General features: G+C 43.9%; 1 protein-coding gene across 1 annotated transcript; it reads right to left on the reverse strand.

Annotated features, from left to right (window-relative positions):
* Window positions 1–428: 428 nt before the first annotated feature.
* On the reverse strand, window positions 429–18,844 carry smg5 (SMG5 nonsense mediated mRNA decay factor). The gene is made up of 22 exons (XM_070966393.1): window positions 18,400–18,844; window positions 17,915–18,013; window positions 16,247–16,370; window positions 15,261–15,417; window positions 14,049–14,138; window positions 13,558–13,647; window positions 12,522–12,600; window positions 12,303–12,428; window positions 11,170–11,238; window positions 10,519–10,745; window positions 9,729–9,866; window positions 8,397–9,317; window positions 8,087–8,256; window positions 7,930–8,005; window positions 6,762–6,937; window positions 5,918–6,076; window positions 5,678–5,737; window positions 5,146–5,305; window positions 3,992–4,082; window positions 3,830–3,904; window positions 3,592–3,730; window positions 429–1,878 (listed from the first exon to the last, which is right to left on the reverse strand). Exons 1-22 carry the CDS (start codon window positions 18,462–18,464, stop codon window positions 1,795–1,797), a joined length of 3,375 nt encoding a protein of 1,124 aa, XP_070822494.1. The 5' UTR covers window positions 18,465–18,844; the 3' UTR covers window positions 429–1,794.
* Window positions 18,845–21,285: the final 2,441 nt, after the last annotated feature.

Genomic DNA, 21,285 nt, shown 5'->3' on the forward strand with positions numbered 1-21,285 from the left:
ATTCAATGTCCAATCACAGCAGACACAGAAAAGTGTTTGAAACTGGCACGTTTGGCTTGATAAATGACTTCAGCGACTAAAGGGACACTCCGAATTTACCGTTTTCTTAATTTTTATTTGAAACATTCTTTTTAAATAAGTGGAACTGCTTACTATCATTTGTTGCCATCTATTGTCTTGTAAGCTGAAGTCAACATGTCCTGACATACAGTACTTTGCATGGCTCAAGCTAAATCCTACATTTCCCATAATGCATCAGCATCTTTTATCAGGCATAAAAGCGCCATGGGGTTCAGGACAGCTCGGGACTGCGCTCCTTTAACCCATGATCTAACCTGCCAACGAGCCGTCTCTCGATCAGCTGCGTTGACTGTTGTTCACACAGTAAGAGGTGGTTTGCACAGAGAACGGTGAGAGGACAGACGCCATCATCTTATACGAGTATCTTTTTATTGTTCAATGCATGGCCACACACATATACTGGTTTTCTTTTGCACTGTGCATGATGGGACAGTCACTATGGAGATGGTGATGTAGATGGGACACATTTTAGGAGTTTACAGGGGTCCAAACACAACCCACATTCCTCTGGGAAAGTCAGCTGGCCCCTCTCTTCTGACAAGCTACAACATGAGGCTGACCACCGTCCGCCTGCCTCCTCCTGCTAACATGACACCTTGTTCAATAAATTCTGGATTATAGTTTGTTTTTTTTAACGTTCAGAACTGAAGGACTTGTTCAGCGGATCAGCGTACGACAGCAAGCCCGTCCCTTACCTTTAAACATTCTTGCATATGTCATTCAGATTTAGCTTACAAAAAGCAAAATAAACATCATTTGGGTACAAAAATAAAATCCAAATTAAAACTTTCAACAGGCTGACACCTGCCATGTTTTTTTTGTGTTTTTTTTCTTTTTTTTTTTTCCACCTTTTCTCGTCTCATACAGAGATAGCACAATATATAAGTCACTGGTCACAAAAGTACACCGCAAATGAAGAAAAACAAAACCAAATGAAGTTTTTGAAAAGCCACAGAGGAAAGAAACCGATCCTGGAGAAGTGTACACTTGTCTTCCTCGTCCCTTCCTCGAGGCCTACGAGACGCCTGGTTGGTTTGTCAGGATGGAGGCCTCAGGTGTCCGCCGGACAGACCGCGTGTCCTCTGTCTCAAAGTTGACGTCACACACCCTCGACTTTCCTAAACGCAGCCCTGCCAGACCTGCAGGTCCTAAACCCTGTTTCTCAAATGCAGACTGAGGGTGAGGGGGAGGGGGAGGATGAGGGGGAGGGGGAGGGGGAGGGAAGGGAAATCCAAACCACTGCTCTAAATATCTATATGGACTCATCTGAGCATGAACGTGTTTATGTGTGTGTGTGGTTTCTCTCTCGACACGTATGTACTCGTTTGCTAACATATACAGTGTATTCCTGGTTAGGGTGTGAACCAGGGGCACTTAAAAGTTGTGTAGCGTCCCCCCACCGTTTTCCGCACCCCGACCACTAGGGGTCACTCTTTATGTTTAGGAATGGGAGTGGGAGGTGGGAGATCTGCTGTTTCTTATAGCGCCGTTTCGCCCGCATTCCTCTTTTTTTTTTTTTACTCCGCTGTTTTAACTTTTCCACCCTTCTAAGCTTTAACTCTTTCCTTCGATTCAGCTTTCTTTTGAGTTGTTTTTTTGCCTTTGGAGACGCAGATACACACAGAGCAAAAGAGTGGGAGAGAGAGAGAGGGAGCGAGTGTTGTGATCGATCAGCTGTTCGCAGCGCCGACAGCTGCCCTCCCGTTTGACCTCTCAGCCGATCTCCTTCCACTGCCGGTAGAACTCCACGATGTTTTTCAGCTCCATGCCCGCCGAGCCCGCCGCCTGGATCGCCGCCTGGCCGGGGACAGAAGAGCAGACATGCAAATAAATACAGAATGAGAGCTATGAAACCCGTCCTCACTGTTAATATACATTTCTCTTACATGCATTTCTTAGTCATAACGGCCAATGCAAATGTTGCAAAGACAAGTCTGATGAGAGAGAAGGATTAAAAATGGTGGTTAAATCCACGAAGCATAAAGCGTCAGTGTGCTTCTTTTACTAAGTGTGGCCTTTTGGAGCAGGTGTAAACACTTCATGCCTTCAGGTGCGTTTGGGCAGCATGAATTAGGTCGTTTGAGGTAAACTGAACCCTTAAAGGTTTAATTTCTGTAGGCTGAGCGGATACTGAGCAGGACATTTTAGAGTTTAAAAAACCTGAAAACTACTTCTGTGCTGACATTTCTTATTACTTATCAGCTGGCATACAGTATACACCAACATATCTGTCACAAATCACTACTGACCGACAATAATACAGGAAATCTGTTGTTAAATGTGAAATTTTTTACTTTTAGTTTTCCTCATCAGATTAGTGTTGCTTGCATCAACGAAAATTATGACTAAATATCGTCGCCAACGAACCTTTATCACGTGACAAAAACAAGACGAGACGCAACGTAAATGCTGGTCATGTGACGTTAACTGTAATTAAATATATAATGCAATATTGTTGACGAATAAAAACGAGACTAAATGTGGTTTACAAAATAAAAACTCAGCTAAGATGTCTCTTCATTTTCGTTGATGTTATAAAGTTATTTCGTCTCATTTAGTCGCGTTGTTCTTATTATTCTGCAGTATTTCTGTTTCCTGTGTCTCACTTCAGGGGCTGCATCAGGTCGCACTGCGCAGTCGCAGCGACGTCACGGCATTAGTTCCCGCTCGCGGCGTTATTTAGAAGATGCAGCTGCGGTAGGTTAGCATTAACGACAGACAACTAACAGAGAACGGGACTGATGGCCGGCCAGCCGGCTTTGCTTGGTAAAATAAATATGTTGTAAATTCAAATCAGAGCGTCTTCATGTCTGGAATGGATGTATTCTTCAGTCTATAAGGTAACAATAATATAATAATAAGACAACCTTGTTTGGCTAAAAGAAAATTTTGGTTTCGTCTATACTACAAGGTACTTATACTATATTGACTGGGTTAAATAGAATTGCATTACTAAAAAGAGACTAAAATGCAATTTTCATTGACTAAAACTAGACTAAAATGTCCTCAGTTGTGGTCGACTAAAACTAAACAAAAACAGTCACGGATAATTCTGACTAAAAAAAGACTAACATGCTCAGACTTTCAGTCGACTGAAACTTGACTACACTAATAGGAGCATGAACATGACTAAAACTAAAAACTAAAATGACAGCTTGACACAAAGACTAGACTAAGACTAAAATTAAAACGGGCCGTCAAAAACAACACTGCTCATCAGTGCCGTTTTTTAACACCTGCATACTCTCTGAAAGTTGATGGTAACAGTGTATGTTTACCATGATGCTCTGTCAGTTTTAATGTGCTTTATTTATCTCCTGTTTTCATGCAAATCGCCTGATGATTTGGGATCTGTATGAAAACAGGAGGTCGAGCACATAAAGCTTAAAATTGACAGAACATTCACCTCCTCCAGTGAAGGCAGCACTGTTGCTAAAACACAGCTGAAGCTCTACCTGTTGGAAAACAGTTTGTGGTCTGTAAAGCAACAAAATCCAGCGAGTGACCGACCTTCATCGCTGCTGACCGAGTGCAAAGCCCTTCCACCTGATCGCCAGTGAGAATGGTCACCATGCCCGCTGTGTCTTCATCTCCGTTGCTCTGGGAGACTGTTAGCTGACGACAACTGTCCACCATCTTGTATAAATGCCTGGAAATACAAAAAGGACAAATCGAAGCAGAAGTCAGACTCGTCCAGCGAGTGTGAGAAAACAAACGGAGGTTAACTGTGGAAGGGGAGCGGCTTTACCAGGCTTCGATGTCCTGGCGCTTCAGTTTATCTCTCTCAAAACTTCGACCTGACTCCTTCTGGCAGCGTATGTACCTGCAGGAGGATGTGATACTGGGTATTTAGGAAAAAGTGAGGTTTGTGTTCAACATATCAGAGGAAACAACAAAAGATTTCACCCACCTGTTTCCTTTGCGAAATTCAGACTCCAGGAAGCGGATGCCGTCCCTCGCACCGGCATTTTCTTTCTTCAGCCTGTCGAGTCCATCAATCACTACAACACAGGAGTCACTGAGATTAAGCCTGTGAGGCAGGTGACAGAAGTGAGACTGACACCACACAAAAACAAAGGCCGAGCGTTGGGTTTAAATCTGCTGCACTCAATAAAAGACTTCTGGGCGTGCTTGATACTAAAATCTGAGGCCAGACATCCAGAGTAATTATCCTTCTTTGGCATTACACGTGTGTCTCGCCATGTGCTTGTGTGTATCAGGCTTTCTGCGACACAAATGTAAGACTCTGTAGAATCCAATTTAATACCTGTTTCACAATCATCTGGCCAAATTACCAAAGCAGGAGGGCTGAAAAGGCCAATTATTTACTCCTAAACCACTTTTCCTCTGTACTCCCCTCCAGCATGCCACTAATTCCAAATGATATCATTAATTTAATTAACTCGACCTGGACCCACAAAAAGCACCAGAAAATGGACGGATGTATTGATCAACTGAAAATCATTAATTCATTTAAGTTTTAGCTCTAATTAACTCCTGCACATTAAGAGACGATGAGCTTTGTTCTACTGTATTGGCAGTCTTTGCTTCAGGTCTGAAACTCCACAATAAAAGGATTTAACAGCACAATCCGCTGCTGCAACATCATCACATTAAAGGGTGTGAAACGTCTCCCAAGACCCTGCAATCACATGCAAATAAAACAATAAAATGATCGCAAATTTAAGACTTTTTCAACATCTTTTATGGCCTTTCAAAATCTGCAGATACCCTGATACATATATATATATGTGTGTGTGTGTGTGTGTGTGTGTGTGTGTGTGTTCTGCATAATGTCAACGTTAGATTTAATGCCAGACATGAAGTGACATTATGTGAAATTACTAAATGTAAGATTTATTTCTGTAATACAGGAAGTCTGTCATATATTTTGTGCAACTGCCCCCCTTTAAAGTAAAGTCAGAGGTCATGAAAACTGTATCTGTAAATCACTGAATCCCCATTATCTGCCTTGTTTAACATCAGTGGGGGACACACACGGGTACCTGAACACAACACGACATGCTGCTCAGGACAGACTGAGGATTAAACCGGCGCACTGACCCGTTCGTGGGATGATGATGATGAAGCAGCCGCTGCCGGCCAGCTGCCGGATGAGGTTCAGATGCTGGCAGAGAGCAGCTGTGTCCGGCACCAGGTAAGGAGACATGGATGACTGGGCCTTAGGCTGCTGAAGGCTGCCCTCTAGCTGCGACACCTCCAACTGCAAGGAGCAGACAGCGTGATTAAAAACGTGTGATGATGGAAGATGTGTATCAGAGTTTTCTGGTCACAGGAATATGATGATCACAGGGTTCCTACACTGTTTAAGTCAGTGTTGGTTTAGCTGGTTCATGTTAATGTCAACTCAACCAGATGCCTCCTTGCAAACATTCTTCACAACAGCCAATGTCCAAACTTAATAAAAAGGTAATGATATTAACTTTCTGTAATCTCTTTCAATACATTTTTCTACACAAACAAAAGAAAACAAATGCTGTTTTTTCACTATTGTCCATCTCTCTAAGGCTGAGGCTTTGGCAGTGATGTCACTGCTACATAAAGAGTCAGCGGACAGAGCGGTAACGTTAAAAACCTGTAGACGGAGCTGAGCCATGTCCCTCATTAAGCGATTTCGACGAGCCTCCTCTTCAGCCTGGAAATCAACATAAAGGCAGTAGAGTCTACATCAGAAGGAACAGCTGCTTCGCTCACAAGTAAAAGACATTTCAGTTCCAGGTCATTGATTAAAAATTCTCCACATTTTCACTGTCTGAACAGCACACACGATAATGACACCTGTGGATCTTCTCGTCATTGTGCAGATGTCACTCACCATTCGGAACTGGGCCTTGGCCTGCTGCACCAGGTTGTCCTGTTCGGACTGGCTGATGCTGGTGAAGATTCCCGCCTCCGGGTTGAAGTGCAGCACGTTGCCCTGGAGATTTGTGAGGAAGTGGCCAAAACTGCGGATGCAACACACTCGCACCACACACTGGAGGACAGACAGAGGAGAAGATGTTTTTGAGCATTATGCACGTTTGACTAGAAAATACCACCTCAACTACAAAATGTCTTCATATGTTTCAGTGTCTCAACACGTCCTGATAAAGACAGGATGATGACTGAAAGACTGAGGCTTCCCAGGATGCCCCTTTCATACCCAATCATGAGACTATCACCTGTTACCATCTTTCCCAATCTTTAGTTGCTCCCAACGTGTTTGAAACGTGTTGACCCCACAGCCCTGACTCAGCAGTTCTCCTCAGCTCTACAGAAATCTTTAGCATCTTTGAACTCATTTCTTTAGTTTTACTGCTTCAGTCTCACTGCTCTCGTCAGTTCTGTTTTTGGCCGCAGCAGCAGATGTTTTCAGCGATGAAGCTCTCATAAAACCAACAGTAACATACCTGCCCACCACCAAACAGCAGACAAAGTCAGCTACGAGCAGAGAGGAGCGTTTAGCTGCTAAAGAGCCAGATATTTCCCTCAGGAGTTTATGGAAAGTAAAATATTTGAGTTCCAGTATATTTGTTATGTAGCCAGCAACATGACTCCAAATAAACGCTCTGTGTCTCCTGGGTGTGTAAGCTAGCACCTGTTTGCTAACACGCTCCCCAGAGCAACTTTATAAGGTGATGTCAGGGGAGTGTTAAACGCGTGTATGTGTGTGTGTGTACCTCCTGTAGGGGGCTGAGGGAGGGGTTGCGGCGAGTGAAATCAAGGCGGCGGTGAGCTACGTTGAGAGCGGGCAGGTGCCGCAGAGCCAGATCCTCAGGCAGCAGCAGACTCTGGACCAAACCGGGCTGCTCGCACTCATTTAACAGCTCTGTCACCTCAGTGTTCAGACCGAGCTCTGCAGCACACACACACGGATAAATAAATAAACGAGCAGCAGACTCACAGCGAAGTCATTAGTGTGTAAGAACGACACAGGGAGAGCGATATTCAGCGTGAGAGCTGAGCGCTAGCACTGATGAGTGAGTGCACACTGAAGGGATGAGATCACAGCTCAGAGATACGGCCAAAATTAACATTAAACATAGAAAATATCTACTAAACACATGTTAAATATTTAACTTCACGTTATTATTTTAAACAGCATGAGAAAAAATTACTGTGCATTATGATTTCATAATATTAGGATTCAACTTTACATCAAACAAAATTGATAATGATAAAAATAGTCATTGGCTTTCTTGCAGAGAGTTAGTTGAGAAGACTGATACCACTCTGTATCCTGAACATGAAGGTATAACCAGCAGGCGAGTAGCTTAGCTTAGCATAAAGAATAGAAACAGAGGGAAACCACTAGCCTGGCTCTGCCCAGTGTTTAAAAAAAAATCTGTCTAATCTGGACAAAAAGTTGTGGCTTTAGACGTTGTGACAAGCTGGAACTATTTCTTGTCTGGGCCAGTTTTCAGAGTCCTCACCATGATCAAATCACAAATGATCGCTTTTATGTTTCAGTTTTTGTATGCATTAAACAAACTAGATAAAACGTGTTAATTAGTAGAATTCTGAGGTTCTGGGAGGGTGATGGTTTTTTTTAATCTTTGGACACAGCCAGGCTAGCAGTTTCCTCATTTTACAAAGCTAATTGCCTGCTAGCTTTGGCTTTAAATTTAGCATGCAGGCGTGAGAGCAGTATTGATCTTGTCATCTAACTCTTGGCAAGATAGCAGATAAACGCAGCTCCCAAAATGTCTCAACGCGGCTCCTTTAAATGAGTGGTTGAGTTAACGCCTTCGCCCAGCAACTCAAAGGATATGTTAATATTAGAGGGAGTCAAAATCTAGACGCTGTTGTGCCTGAGCTGTACAGCAGTGCAGTGGAACAGCAGCTCACCAGCCTCGAGCATCTTGCTGCCATCTGGTAGCAGGTTGAGCAGAACAGACAGTCGGTTCCACAGGCTTTGAGAACTCTGCAGAGAGAACCGGCTTATTAAATATTGTCCTAAAACATCAACGCTTCATAGACCAAGCAGGAGATTCTGCCCGCTCACCTGTGCACATGTGAGGATAATGTCCGTGTTTGTCCTTAGCCAGTCGACGAAGACCTTCACCACCTGGATCAACCCTTGATTGGTCAGGATCTCCAGCTTCTCCAGGAGGGTCTTCTCACTGTGCACTGATTGAGTACTGTGTTGGCTGCCTTCCGAATCAGAGTCCAAGTCTAGAGGAGGTGACACAACAACAAAGCCTGATTTGAGCTCTCTGTGAATCCGGTAAAAAAGAACCATGAAGAAGAAAACGTCCCCGATGAGGAAAGAAAAGCAAACACACACACGAACACTGAGGTAAAAAGTACGTTACCATTGTCGTTGGTTCCGTTGGCAGTGCCAGGGTTCATATCGCAGGGTGAATCCCCAGGAGGAGGGGGTGTCTCCTGGGAGGGGGGAGCAGAGGTGTCAGTAGGGGTGGGGATCCCAGAGGAAGATGAGGCTTGAGGCCTCAACAACATGTTGCTGAAGGTTGGCGCCAGGCGGAAGCAGCGCTTGGCCTGGAAGAGCTGTGAGGACATGGCCTGGAGGTTGCTGCTGATGCTGGAGTCGCTGGGCAGGTGAGGCCCGTTAGTGGTTGGAGGTGTGTCACCGTCCCTGTCGCCTCCTTCCTCCTTGGGTTGGTCTTCATCTTCCTCTTGGTCCTGGTGCTCCCGCGGCTGCCCTTCCAAGTTGTCTGAGTTTTCTGCGTCCTCAATGTCTTCCAGGTCTGAGCGAGACTCCTGGCTGTTCATGTCCGAGTCGGTCTCTACGTCAAACGCCGTTCCTCCTTCCTCCTCCTCCTCCTCCTCCGAGCCACTCCCCCAGCTGCCCTCCTCTCCCAGGTGTTCTCTCTTAGTTTCCTTCCTGACAGGTGGAGGATTGGGCGGGGTCCCCGTCGTGGTGCCACCTGCTGATTCGGCGTGACCCCTCCTCTCGTCGTCGTCATCTTCGTCCTCTTCGCTCTCAAAGCCTTCGCTCAGGTCGCTTTCGTCCTCGCCGCGGGTGTCCTTGCGGGCGCAGCGGCGCCGGCGGAGTCTTGAGAGGCGGGTGTACTTCTTCTTCTGCCTCTGTTTCTCCTCCTCCATCTTGCGCTGCTCCTCCACGCTGCTATGATTTTTGGCGCCCACCCTCTCACAGCCATCTTCGTCCTTCTCCTCCTCGTCATCTTCTTGCTCCAGGGAGCCGTTCTGCAGAGGCTTCTCATCTGAGCGATTTGTCGCTGGAGCCGACGGATCCCTCACCTCCAGGTCATCTAAACCACAGAAGAAAAGCTCAATGCCTTTTCTTGTTTTCATTCAGGTTGTTGGAACAACAGATTTCAGATTACAAAACAAATGTTCTCCACTTGGTTTTTTCCTCAAAGAGCATGTCTGAGTGAGAATGAACGCGTTGAACGTTAAATTGCTCGTGACTTAAAAAAGCTTCACATGCTTCTGTAGATCTCCCAAAAGAGACCGACCACAAAGAGCAGCACTTTAATGCTAACAGATACTGCTGATGAGGACACACTGGGACTGATGCATTGATCTATGTGGCAGGCGATGGCTGGGAGATTTCCTGCACTGTGCTGACTTACGAGGTATATTTTAGCCTTCAATTTACTTGCAGCTGCATTTGTTTTCTTTCCCCTCTCCAAAATGGACAGAGGGACTTCCTCTCTCACCTGTGGTGTCGGTGTGAAGAGGAGGCACCTGCGTCTCGGCTTCCTCCAGTTCAGCCTGCAGCCGGATGTTGACGTGGTTCACCAGATGAGAGAACAGCGCCAGAGTAAAAGCTATGGATGCACTGTACTGCTTTGAACCTGACGACACAACACAGCATTTGTTAGAAGATGTGCACATTTCAAATTTAATTACTTTTTGTACTGTTATACAGATGAACATCCTGGTGATTTTTCAGTATAAATAGCCAAATAAACAGGTCACTATATCAACTGATATTAGCTCAGTGGGTCAAACAGTGTCACCGCTCTATGGTTTGTCCACCAGAAAGCAGTGACAAGTTTACTTTTTCACAGTAAAAAGTCCTGCCCAGGACATTTCTGGTCAAATTCACTTGTAAATTTAAGGGAAACTTCTTTAAAATGCTTATGCTATGGGCTGGTAAAGAAAAATCCTGTATCGGTGAGGCTCTAATAAAAACAATAACTGTAAGTTATCCAAAACCTGAAGTTGTATTTCTTCAGATTTATATTTTAAAATTTCAAACTCATGTCCAAATTTCAGTTTGGGAGTCAGTCCATCACAGATCCTCTTCTGATGGAAAGAAACGACAGCGACGACTTTAGTGGGTGTTTTGGAAAGAATGGCGTGGCTGTTTTGGCGAGTTAAGCTCACAGCTCCACGGATAAAACATTAAGTCTGGTTGGTGTCTTCTTCATCTTCTATGAATTTTGCAGTGAAATGCCAGCTTTTGAACATTTGAAGAAAATAAGTCACTGTTCGTTCACCGACCTCCCCTCTTAAGGCTGTGCACCACCATCAGACAGGTGACCACCATCTTGAAGACGAGGGTGTCGGGCAGCACGGGGCAGGAGCTGTCAGCGTGCTGCTGCTCCTCCTCTTCCTCGCTGGGAGAGTGGTGAGTGCCGCTATGCGTCGGCAGCGGCAGGTAAAACAGCACCAGGTTGAAATCCTCCAGCACCGACTGGCAGAGTGACGTCAGCTCCGTCTCCATCAGACTGCACAGAGACAGCGGAGGGGAGGCGACACAATGAAAATGAAGGATGCACTAAAAACACAAGCTAAACACGACCATGAACAACTAAAGGATGATACTAATGAGGCTCAGTGGACCAAGTCAGGTGACCAGGTTTCATGATAAGCTCATTTCTGCTGCTCATGAACTACAAGTACATCTTACAGTACAAATCAGTTTGTTTCTACAGGCAGTAAACTCTGGAATCATCGTGTTGTGTCCCTGGTGTGTAACGTTAACCTTGGTTCACACTCACAAAACCAAATATTTGTCTTTGATATCACTGGTGCAGGTAAGAGGTTCGATACTACAGGTGGCAATCATTAAACATACACGACAGACTGTTCTCCTTTAGTCTTCACACACCAATAAAAAGGTTTAAAAATGTGGAAAAACGTATTTCTCACCTGTTCTTGGGCTGCAGCAGACTCTGAAGGTACATGAAGCTCACCAGGAGGCGCTTGATGTCTTTTGATCTGCGCAAAAACATCATAGAAAAATGTAAGAAATCACAGATTACAGATGTTTTTGCTTTGAATTGAGGTTTTCTGAACAAGACGTAGCATTTTGGTACAGTGTCACTGCTTTTACTTTTGCCTACCAGCATCGGGGGAGGTCACTCAGTGTGGTATCTCTCTCATCTAACCGCTGGCAGAAAAGCCACTAAGCATAATACCCGAAACGTGGACAATAGATGTACACCACAGCTGAGCGTTAGCAATGTCAGTGACACAAAAACAGCATCGTTTTCTGACCATGTGGGAAAAGAATTTGTTAACCTCACTTGCTCCATGCACAAAGGTAATCTAAATAATCCTGATGGTAAATAAACTGTGCAAATGAACCATCAAACATTGCTGATAATGCACTTTGACATGCAACCCACTCCACTCTTCCTTTAGACCAGAATCATGACGCGACCTCGACCTGAACTCTCTCCCAGCTGTGTTTTTCCCTCTACACATCAGGCACTATCTGTTGAAATGATTCCACGTCCTTCATTCGTGTGCGTATTTGTCTTTTGACTCCCGTGTGCGTGTTTGATTCCTGTTACTTTTGTTACTTCAACAATCCATTTTCCCCACAGGGATCATCAATTATCTAATCCCATCTGCAGGGAGATGCTGCTTCTTCTCACCACTGGTTAGAGTGCCTTTGTGATTCAAATGGAAGGCAAGCCAGCCGCTAATGATGCAATTAAAGATTAGAGATAAAGATTAGAATTGCTCTGGGACGTCAGCTAAAAGAAGTCAAAACATTGTGTTTACTGCAGACCAATCTGTAGCAGATAAGCTGCTGGAAACTATTAGTACAACCGCTGCTGTCCAGAGTGGGCTCGTGATCTGAGGAGGCCTCAGAGGAACTTATGGATGTGTGTGAACAAACACACTAAGAGTTAACTCGAGCGACTAAAACGGGGTGTTACACGCTGCATGAGCTGGGACTGATCAACAGCTGTTCTCCCACATTTCTCTCAGGATTTCTTTTCATGTGTGTGCAGATCTTTCAGACGCTCTGAAACGCTGCGAACCCTGCTGACCTTTGTCGAGATGGAGACAGCTTTTTCATTTCCTGCTTCTTCACTTGGTGGTACATCTTGGCAGCTTTGTCAAACAGGCGCTTCAGGTTACCATAGGCACCCTCAAAGGGGGTGTCCGATTGGATGCTAGCACAGACGAGATGTGTGTTAACACTCTTAGCTTACTGGATTGTGGTTGCACTGTTTTTGTTTGTGCGTGAATGTACGAATGTTCCTCACCAGCGTAGGTAGTAGTAGGTTGCTTCAACATTGTAGAATTTGCTCCCTGCCAGTGTGCCCAGTTGGTTGAAAGGCATACCTGTGGACAGGTGAGGGAAGAAAGGGATAAACAAGTTATTAACAGCAAGAAACATTAAGTCACTGTAGTAAAGCTCGATTTCATACCAAATAATATACAATTTAATAACCTCACAGGAAACACCTGAAACGATACCAAATATTTTGATGACTCCATGTGTCCCTTCAGCACAACAGAAGCAAGGACTAACAAAACATTTCAATCAGAACCTTTAAAATTCAGTAATCAACAAGTTAGATCTTACTTGTTTAATATGTAAATCAGACCCTGTTTTTAGTGAGCTTTAACGGCCAACCAAGAACGATAGCAATAACTTTAAATATATCATTTTATAAACTCTGCATGGCAGAGTCCACACCACAATCATAACGATGACAGTGGAAGACAGAAACACTGATTACCATTCGTCAGTAAGGACGCTCACATTGTTCTTGTTATTATTGTCTTTCCTTTAGCGGTGCTAGTCGTAGGTTTAGTTACCTTTGAACAGAGCCGGGCTGGCTGTTTGCCCGTCTCCTGTATTTACGCCAAGCTAAGCTAAGCTAACAGGCTGCTGGCTCAAACCTCAGCTCACAGACACGATTGGGATGGATCCATCTCTCGGGAAGAAAGCCAATAAACGTATTAGCCAAAATGTCTAATGGCTTCCTTTAAGTAGTGTTCGAATGAATGATGCGTTTGCAATCTGAACATCACTTTCTTCCACAATAACATTACAAACAGAATTTATATTCGTCAGCGTCCTTCTTCAATTGCTTTCTTTTTTCTATTCAACAATGAGATTTAACATTCCTGTTTTTGTTGTGGCTACTCAGAGAATTACATGTGATGAAAGCTTTTCCACAGCTTTTTCAAAACAGATATTCCTGCAAAGAAACCACAGAGTTTACCCGGTTCTCCCCGACCACGGGAACAGCAGAGTGCTGCATCGGGACATCTTGGATTACGGTCACTCACCTACGTGTGGCATGACAGACAGGGCCTGATGGTAAAACCTCTCTGCCAGCTGCTCAGCCTCCACTCCTGCAAGCTCATTCTGATAGCGGGCTGCAGAGGAAACACGCATTAAAATTAGAGACAAAAGTAAAAAGAAACACTTTGTTTGCTTATGAAATGAACATAACATGGACACAAACAGTCGGAATGGTGGAAGATACCAAGCATCATTTATTTATTATGTTTGTGGACACAATTGTGTGGATTTTCTTTTATCCACTGAAGGCAAACTAAAATGGTGCATACACAATTTCATTTAATAATGTCGAATCTATCTAAATAGGAACATCTCTGTATCACGTAAGTCTAAACCGACCAGACGGCATCCTGCCAATTACACTCTTCAGCTAAGCCAAAATTTCCCACGCTGAATGACACACACATGCTGTCTCACACCTCTACGAGCTGGGCAGCGAGAGGAATTAATTCATATTCTATTATCATGTTATTACCTAGATCTCCAAGGTAGACCAGACAGCGATGGCAGGCCATCTGTGCCCACTCCATTTCCTTGGGGGTGGCTGACACTGGTTTCTTTCGGCCTGGGGGGAAACAATTACACAAGTTTAGCTGACGCACTTACCGAAACGACTCTGAGTTATGCAACAGATGAAAGAGCTTAAATTCCAGCAAAGCAAGAATGTTAGAGACAGCGCCCAGTTACTACTCATGGCGCCATTTCTCTGTCCCGAAGGCGTTGATATCCAAGAAGAAACTATGAATTGGTCTTGATAAGATCGATTTTCACTTGAAGCTAGAAAACACATTTATTCACCCCTGGTATTAAGCACCCGTTGAGGGTCCAACAGAATCTCTGTCTCCATATGAAATCTCTGTAATGTATTTGTATCAAACCACAGTGGAAGGCAAGCTCAGCCGAGGCAAAGGACGACAACAGGCTGCACAGCACCACAACCGTAAGTGACCCCGCACCTGCCTCTTTCTGTGCTGACAATAGACCGACTTGGCACTTCTCCACCTATTTGTCTGCTTTGAATAGTGCGAGGCCACACTGACATCTGATACAGACTGAACTCCTGGACAATGAACGCATGAACACCTGGTGTAAATGCAACAGTGTGACCGCACTGTTCAGTATCTGGAGGGTGAAAGTACATTTTACATTTCAGCTGTAGATGGGGTCAAACCCCCAGGAGTTTATGCGGTTTAAATAATAAATCCACAAGTTTCAAACTGCTCATAATACCATTTGAATGGGATTTACATCTGTTTCACAATGAAAGTCTGTGGATTTAGGTTCATTTCTCATTAGCATAGAGTGCATTAAAAATTAGAAACAAACTATGTTGTAATGGCGTTCACCACAGCAGCATTATGAGTTTTTACAGTAGGAAAGCAGCAGGTTGTGATGGTGGTTCTATTCGTGTTCCAGTAAGACATTAAAGTGAACCAGCCTGCACAACACCAGGATCCTGATACGAGTTCTAAACAGAATTCAGCCACCACTGATTTTATTATTCACACCTTTGCTTTACCCAGTGTGACACATCGAAACATCTTCAGTGAGAAAGGCCTACAAGTGATCAAGATTTGTTGTTCTTTGTACGTGTGAATGTTACACATTGTTCAACATTTAGTAAGAGACTAGATGCTGCTTGCATGTTTGCATGTCTGCGTGTGAATTTGTGTTTCGAGCGACTGACCGATCAGTGGGTCTGTGACATGGGTCCAATCGATGCAGTCCTGTAGCTCCAGCTGGTAATGTGACTGGATGTAGAGGAGCAGGTGTTGGTAGAAACCCACGCCGGCGATCAGGTGTGTACGGTAGGCACACTCCAGAGCGCTGCGACTGTGGATGTGCTGCAGAGGAGGAGAGAGAGGGGAAAGCCAAGATGTTAGACACATGACCAGACAACTATGATAAAGAGAAAGCACGTAGCATACATATGGTTGTTTACAACAATCATCAAAAGGACACAAAAGCATGGATTATTAAAATATACGGCACATGTATAAAGATGACAAGCCTTAAGGAAACATTTACTGAAAAAGAAAGTGGGAAAAAAAGCAAGAATAAAATCACAGTGTGTTATGCTAGCAGCGGCTAACATAGCTATGAGCTGCTAGCCTCACGCAGAGAGAAGCAGCAGGCTACAGAGGTCAGACAAGATCACTTCTTTCTAACACCTTCAGATTTTAGAGGCAGCATCACGAGTCAATTCATCAGCTGTCAAGCAGCTCTCTCTTTACAACCTCTTCCTCATACAGTTTGTAGTAGTACTCCACAAAACCTGCAAACACACTTTGATGTGTAAAATCAGTGGAGTTCCCCTTAAAGAAAAGACTTAACTTGGATGTGTATAACTCAAACAAATGTGCAACAAATGACTGAAACTCAACTGCTGATGACATTCAGGGTTTTTAGCATTTAAGTTCACAAGCATTGAAATCAGTACATAGTACATATAGTACATCGCACAAAAGAGACATTTTAGGGGTTTCATTTCCTCTGGCACCACCCAGGCATAACATGTGCGCACTCTTGGTACTCTACGAGGCAAAATGGAAGATGTCATAGTAGAGTTGACCTTTAAGTGGCAGCCAGGATGTCGAGCCAGCTAACAATGGAAAAACTTGTTGGCTGACACGTGCACAGAGGATTTTCTGGCACAGCTGCAGGGCCAGTTACCTTCTTGTTGGTCTTGATAACCTGGATGACCTCATAGTAAACCTTCCTCCAGAGCAGCTCCTCAGCCTTACGGCCGTAGTCTGCAGGGTGGAGGAACATCAGCTTCACACAAAGCTCCCTCAGCCTGAAAACACACAGAACGAAAACAGATACACACATGGAAACGTTAAAGAGGCAGCTGTTGACCAACAGTCACATGAACTGGTGGGGCTAAGTAACATGAAACAATGAGCTGCAGTGCTACTTTTTGGACAACTCATCAGTGACACCTGATTATTCTGTTACTCTCAAACAAAGAGAAGTATTTGTGACATCACTGATAAGCGTGCCTTTCCCTTCTGTGACTCACACAGTCGGTGTAAAATGACTCAGAAGTCAGAGTTGTTGACCAGAATATTGTGAAATCTCAGTCTCCACTTCATGTGACAAGATTATGTTAATACAGTTGACATGCAGTATTTCTCATGATCTCATCTCTGAAGAGATGCTTCTCTCCTTGAGTTATCCATTCTTCAGTGAGAGGACGATAATATAACACTCAACCATAACATGAGCCTCATCTTGCAGAGGTACCAAATTATTCCAATTGCAAGTGAAGTACAATATGAGACTAAAGCACTGAAACTAAACAATGTCTTGGGAGAACTGATTGATAGTGCATACCTCTCAATACAAGTGTCGAATTATCTCAAAATGCGTGCAGTGGAAACTGACTACTCATGCCACATTCAGAGGTGGTCAAGGATGGATGTGCCCTTCTACTGTAGTGTAAATACACATGCAACACAAGATTAATCTCATTTTGGATTAATCTGACGAGTTTACTGATTGATTGCTTAGAGTACAAAATGCTGAAAGAAAATACTGAAAATGCCCATTAGCTAATTATTAGCTAATCACTTGAGATCCAGGTGTAGCCCCAGTGACACTGACAGACCGTCTAGGACCCAAGGCAGTCACTGAGCGGTATGAGATACCATCTCTTCCGTCTCTACATCTGCGTAGACACAGCCTCTTCCTCACATTCACCTCCAACTTCCTCTTTCTCTTTCAGGCCTTTTGGTTAATTGTATCCACTATTAAAATAACGACTGCAATCCTGTTCACAGGCTGTAATACTGAGTACAAATCTGTATATTTAACCTTCTTTGTTTGGTCTTGCAGAGATCACATTTTTCACAGACATCAATCGACTGTACTGAAGCACGAATGGTCAGATTAGATACATGAGGCATGTTTCTACTGCTAAGTGGATTAAATGGTTTTGGATACAGAATACCAGTTCTGAACAGAGATGCTGTGCGGTGTCACCATGCAGCATAACACAGAGTCCAGTCAGCTAAATGAACTGGAGGTGGGGACAAAACATAATCATGTTCAGAACAACTGGCCAGATGACACTGTGATTACATGTGGCACATGAGGTTTAAATTACACTCCTGCATCTTTTCACACACGCACGCGCGCACACACACGCGCGCACACGCACACACACACACGCACACACACACGCACACACACGCGCACACACACACACACACACACACACACACACACACTCTCTCTCTCTCTCTCTCTCTCTCTCTCTCTCTCTCTCTCTCTCTCTCTCACACACACACACACTCTCTCACACACACACACACACACTTCTGAGACAGTGGGACATACTTGTTGCGAAGGCTGATGTTCTCCGGCTTGAAGACCTCTCTGTAGGATGCTTTGCTGCCGATGATGACATCCAGCTTGTGCACAGACTCCACGACAGCCCTGGGTAGTGATGGCCAATGGAAACCATTAACATAATGACTAGTCAATTATTGATTTCCGAAGAAAATGCCACCTCAAATACTGCGGGCTACCAGGCTAGCTACCAAAAATCTTAGTTTCATTTCTCTTTAAGAGCGGTAATAGCAAATGCAGCTAAATCACGATTTGGCAAGCTAACTCATGCTACAACAACAGAAAGTGTGCGGGCTACCCGGTCAGAGTGCGCTGGGATGTTGAGCTACTCACTGTCGTGACAAGTTACTGAATGAAAGAATAGGTGGACCCTGTCTTCTGTTAGCAAACATTGACTGGCTAGCTAAGCTAGCCAGCGCAACAACGTTCAATTAGCACCTTGGTTAGCTACGCAAACGGCCTCGCCAATTTACCTGTAAAGCCGCTTGATGAGAAGGACTTTCGCCTCTGGCTCGCTGTCCTGCCCTGGTCCACTCATATTAGCGAGAAGCCAGTTGTTTGATCTCACGCTCCAGCGTCTAGTCACCGTTTCCTTCAAGCTTACCGACACACAGTTGTCAGGGCTACTCGGGTTTGCTCCCCGGCAGTGACAACCGTGTTGATAGCCAGCTATCGCTAGCTATCAAGGTAGTGTTAGCTTTCGTCCCTTTCCCTCCGTGTCTCTTTCGTTTCTTATGCCCTTTGGCAAGACCCCCTCTACCCATCCGTTCTGAAAACCGGGTAGGAGGGGGTGCCCAGTAATTTATGCTCTTCCTGGTCAGCTAAAACGCTCTGATATGCTTCTTGTGTTGTTCCCTGTTCCAGCCGTTGCTACGAAGGCGGCCATTATTCCTATCAGGCAGTGACCGCATGAATATCGCGAGACTACAGAGCATGCCCACCAGATTATACCACGGGTTGCCAGGTAGTGTATATATCCTTCATTTGCAAAAGAAAAAAAACACTTGACGAAAACATTTAATTCATCTGCAAATTAGAAATTCGTAGAAAATAGACTTCAGACGAACAACACAAGCTGAAATGCCTTGATGATAGCACATCTATGTATTTCATGTTGTTGGTGAGAGAGGCAGTATAACTGGTAAATCCTGTTAAAACTTTGTGAGACGGAGGAATCTTCACTTTCTGTGGGGTTGGTTTCTCTCAGTAAAATCCTCAATGAAGTACATACAGTGTTATGTTCCCCTTCCATTATTACTCTCATTATTACTGATCTCCCATCTCTAACTCCATAATGTGATCTGCACAATTTCCCTGCCCTGAATCACCTCAACCTTTGTCATCCTTACTGAATATTCTGGTGACCTCATCGTTAATACATGGTGTATTTATATTCATAAGCAAATGTATACAATAATGAGTTCTTTCCTATGCTGTACTGGCATGCCGTCCATGTCTTTTCTCTTTACAAAACGCATTGGGACTGATGAAAAACTGATGATGTAATCATATTAACCATTCAGAATTTTGTTATCTAGTGTGCACAGTGGCCACAGCCACTATAACCTCTGTTGTTGTAATTCCCCCTGGCTGCCAGCAGAGGTCCATAAAGATCATCAATTATTTTACCTCTATAAAGGCAGCGTTAGCGTCACTGGAGAAAGGTAATTTGAGAGATGCTTGCTTCCTAAATTTCATACATTTTTATGTATTTCCTTACAGATGATGATATAGGATCACTGAATGGTGGAAGTCAATGGGATATCAATCAGGGAGAAAAGGGTAGTTTTATTAAGATGCTGGTTTACTATATAATGGCTTTTCAATTGTGTAAGCATGTAATGGTGTTTTCCATGTAATTTCAATATAAATACAAAAATGGTATTATTAAATAATGTGATGAATTCATCATTGCATGATTGTTCTTCGGTATTTAAGCAGGCAGATTAAATTATATGAATGTATTTCATGCTCGGGTCTGGAGCAGTTTGAGGTGGGACTCTCAGCTCTGTTTGTTCTCTTCACACAGCATGGACCGTCTATTGCTCCTCCATTGTGCTCATTTTTTTTCTGCTCTGTCCAAACTCAGAAGTTGCCAACCCACTAAGGAACTGCAGGCGATTAAGTGTAGGAGGATGAGGATAATTACAAGCTTGCTATATTCAGTCGAGTCCCCAGTTCCCAGATCCTGCCTGCCATCCACGCTCTCAGCACCTCAGCCGAGTGTGAGGAAATGATCTGCTATGCTCACCGAGAGGAGAATCACAGCCCTGAGACGCAGAGAAAATGCAGATGACCCAGATGAGCAAGCGCTGTGATGCTCCTGCAAGTTTACCTGTGATCTAACCACAGATACAGACACAAAATAAGAAGGAAAGAGCTTTTAAGCCCAGAAGGTGAATCTACTGCAGACACCGGAGGAAAGGTACAACCATCAAAGCAGATCGGTGATCTAACCTGGCGTTCGGATATAAAGTGTGGTGTTTTGACTTGATAGAGGTTTTAGTTTCTTTACACTTCATATCCTTTTAAAGAGGATGTGTATGCTGTGGGCCTCTTCATTTACAATTAGTCACTTAATCAATTAATCGATTAGCTGATCGACTGAGGGTTAGCTGACAACAATTTTTTGATAATTCATCAAAACATTTGCTTTGTGCTTCTCTGTTTTTCGTAATTGTTAATTTAAAATTTAATTTTTATGGCATTTACTAAACAAGTAATCAATAGCCCTATTTGACAATGAAGCGACTAAACACTACATCCTGACCAAAGGTAGGCTGACCACATTTCCGACCATTTAAAGTATGAAGCCGGTGATATTCTGCATTTTTGTCTTTGTCAGCGAATCCCACGAAAAGACCAAAAGCAGCATGTTAGTCCCTCCTCGACATCTCCTTGTCTATGACACTGAGCCTCAGGCCCATTTGCTCCTGCTGAAGATGTAAATCCTTAATAATGGGTCACATATAAATAAAGTCATTAAAGAGAAAAAGGTTCAGCGATTTTCTGAACGGCTGCTTTTAGCTAACATTACTCAAACAGGAGCGAACTGTTAGGAACTATTTTCAGCGGAGGATTAACACACATTTGGTGCTTTAGTGGTTATTTATGGCAGCAGGAGGGTGTATGTGGAAGTAAAAATAAACTACAGTGTGTGTGTTCATGGCAATGAAGGAACATGTCACCCAGTGCAGCACTGTGGCTTTTTGATGTGTTTTAATCGTTTTTGGACAAAAATGGTGTTCTTGAGATTTGTTGACAATAAGGATAAAAATATCCCACTTACCCTCTGATCTGAAGTGGATGGATACTTTCAGGAGTCGCATTAAGAAACAGAACACACATTTCCACACTCC

The sequence above is a fragment of the Chaetodon trifascialis genome, chromosome 7 (genome assembly GCF_039877785.1).
Source record: "Chaetodon trifascialis isolate fChaTrf1 chromosome 7, fChaTrf1.hap1, whole genome shotgun sequence".
NCBI lineage: Eukaryota > Metazoa > Chordata > Actinopteri > Chaetodontiformes > Chaetodontidae > Chaetodon > Chaetodon trifascialis.

What these genes read in the sequence shown, in the direction of transcription:
- smg5 (XM_070966393.1), bottom strand. Translation starts at nt 18,464, where the DNA reads ATGAGTGGACCAGGGCAGGACAGCGAGCCAGAGGCGAAAGTCCTTCTC. An exon ending in CTCATCAAGCGGCTTTACAG is followed by an intron (nt 18,014 to 18,399) that starts GTAAATTGGCGA and finishes ATCACTACCCAG; the next exon opens with GGCTGTCGTGGAGTCTGTGC. An exon ending in CATCATCATCCCACGAACGG is followed by an intron (nt 4,083 to 5,145) that starts GTCAGTGCGCCG and finishes CCTGTGTTGTAG; the next exon opens with TGATTGATGGACTCGACAGG.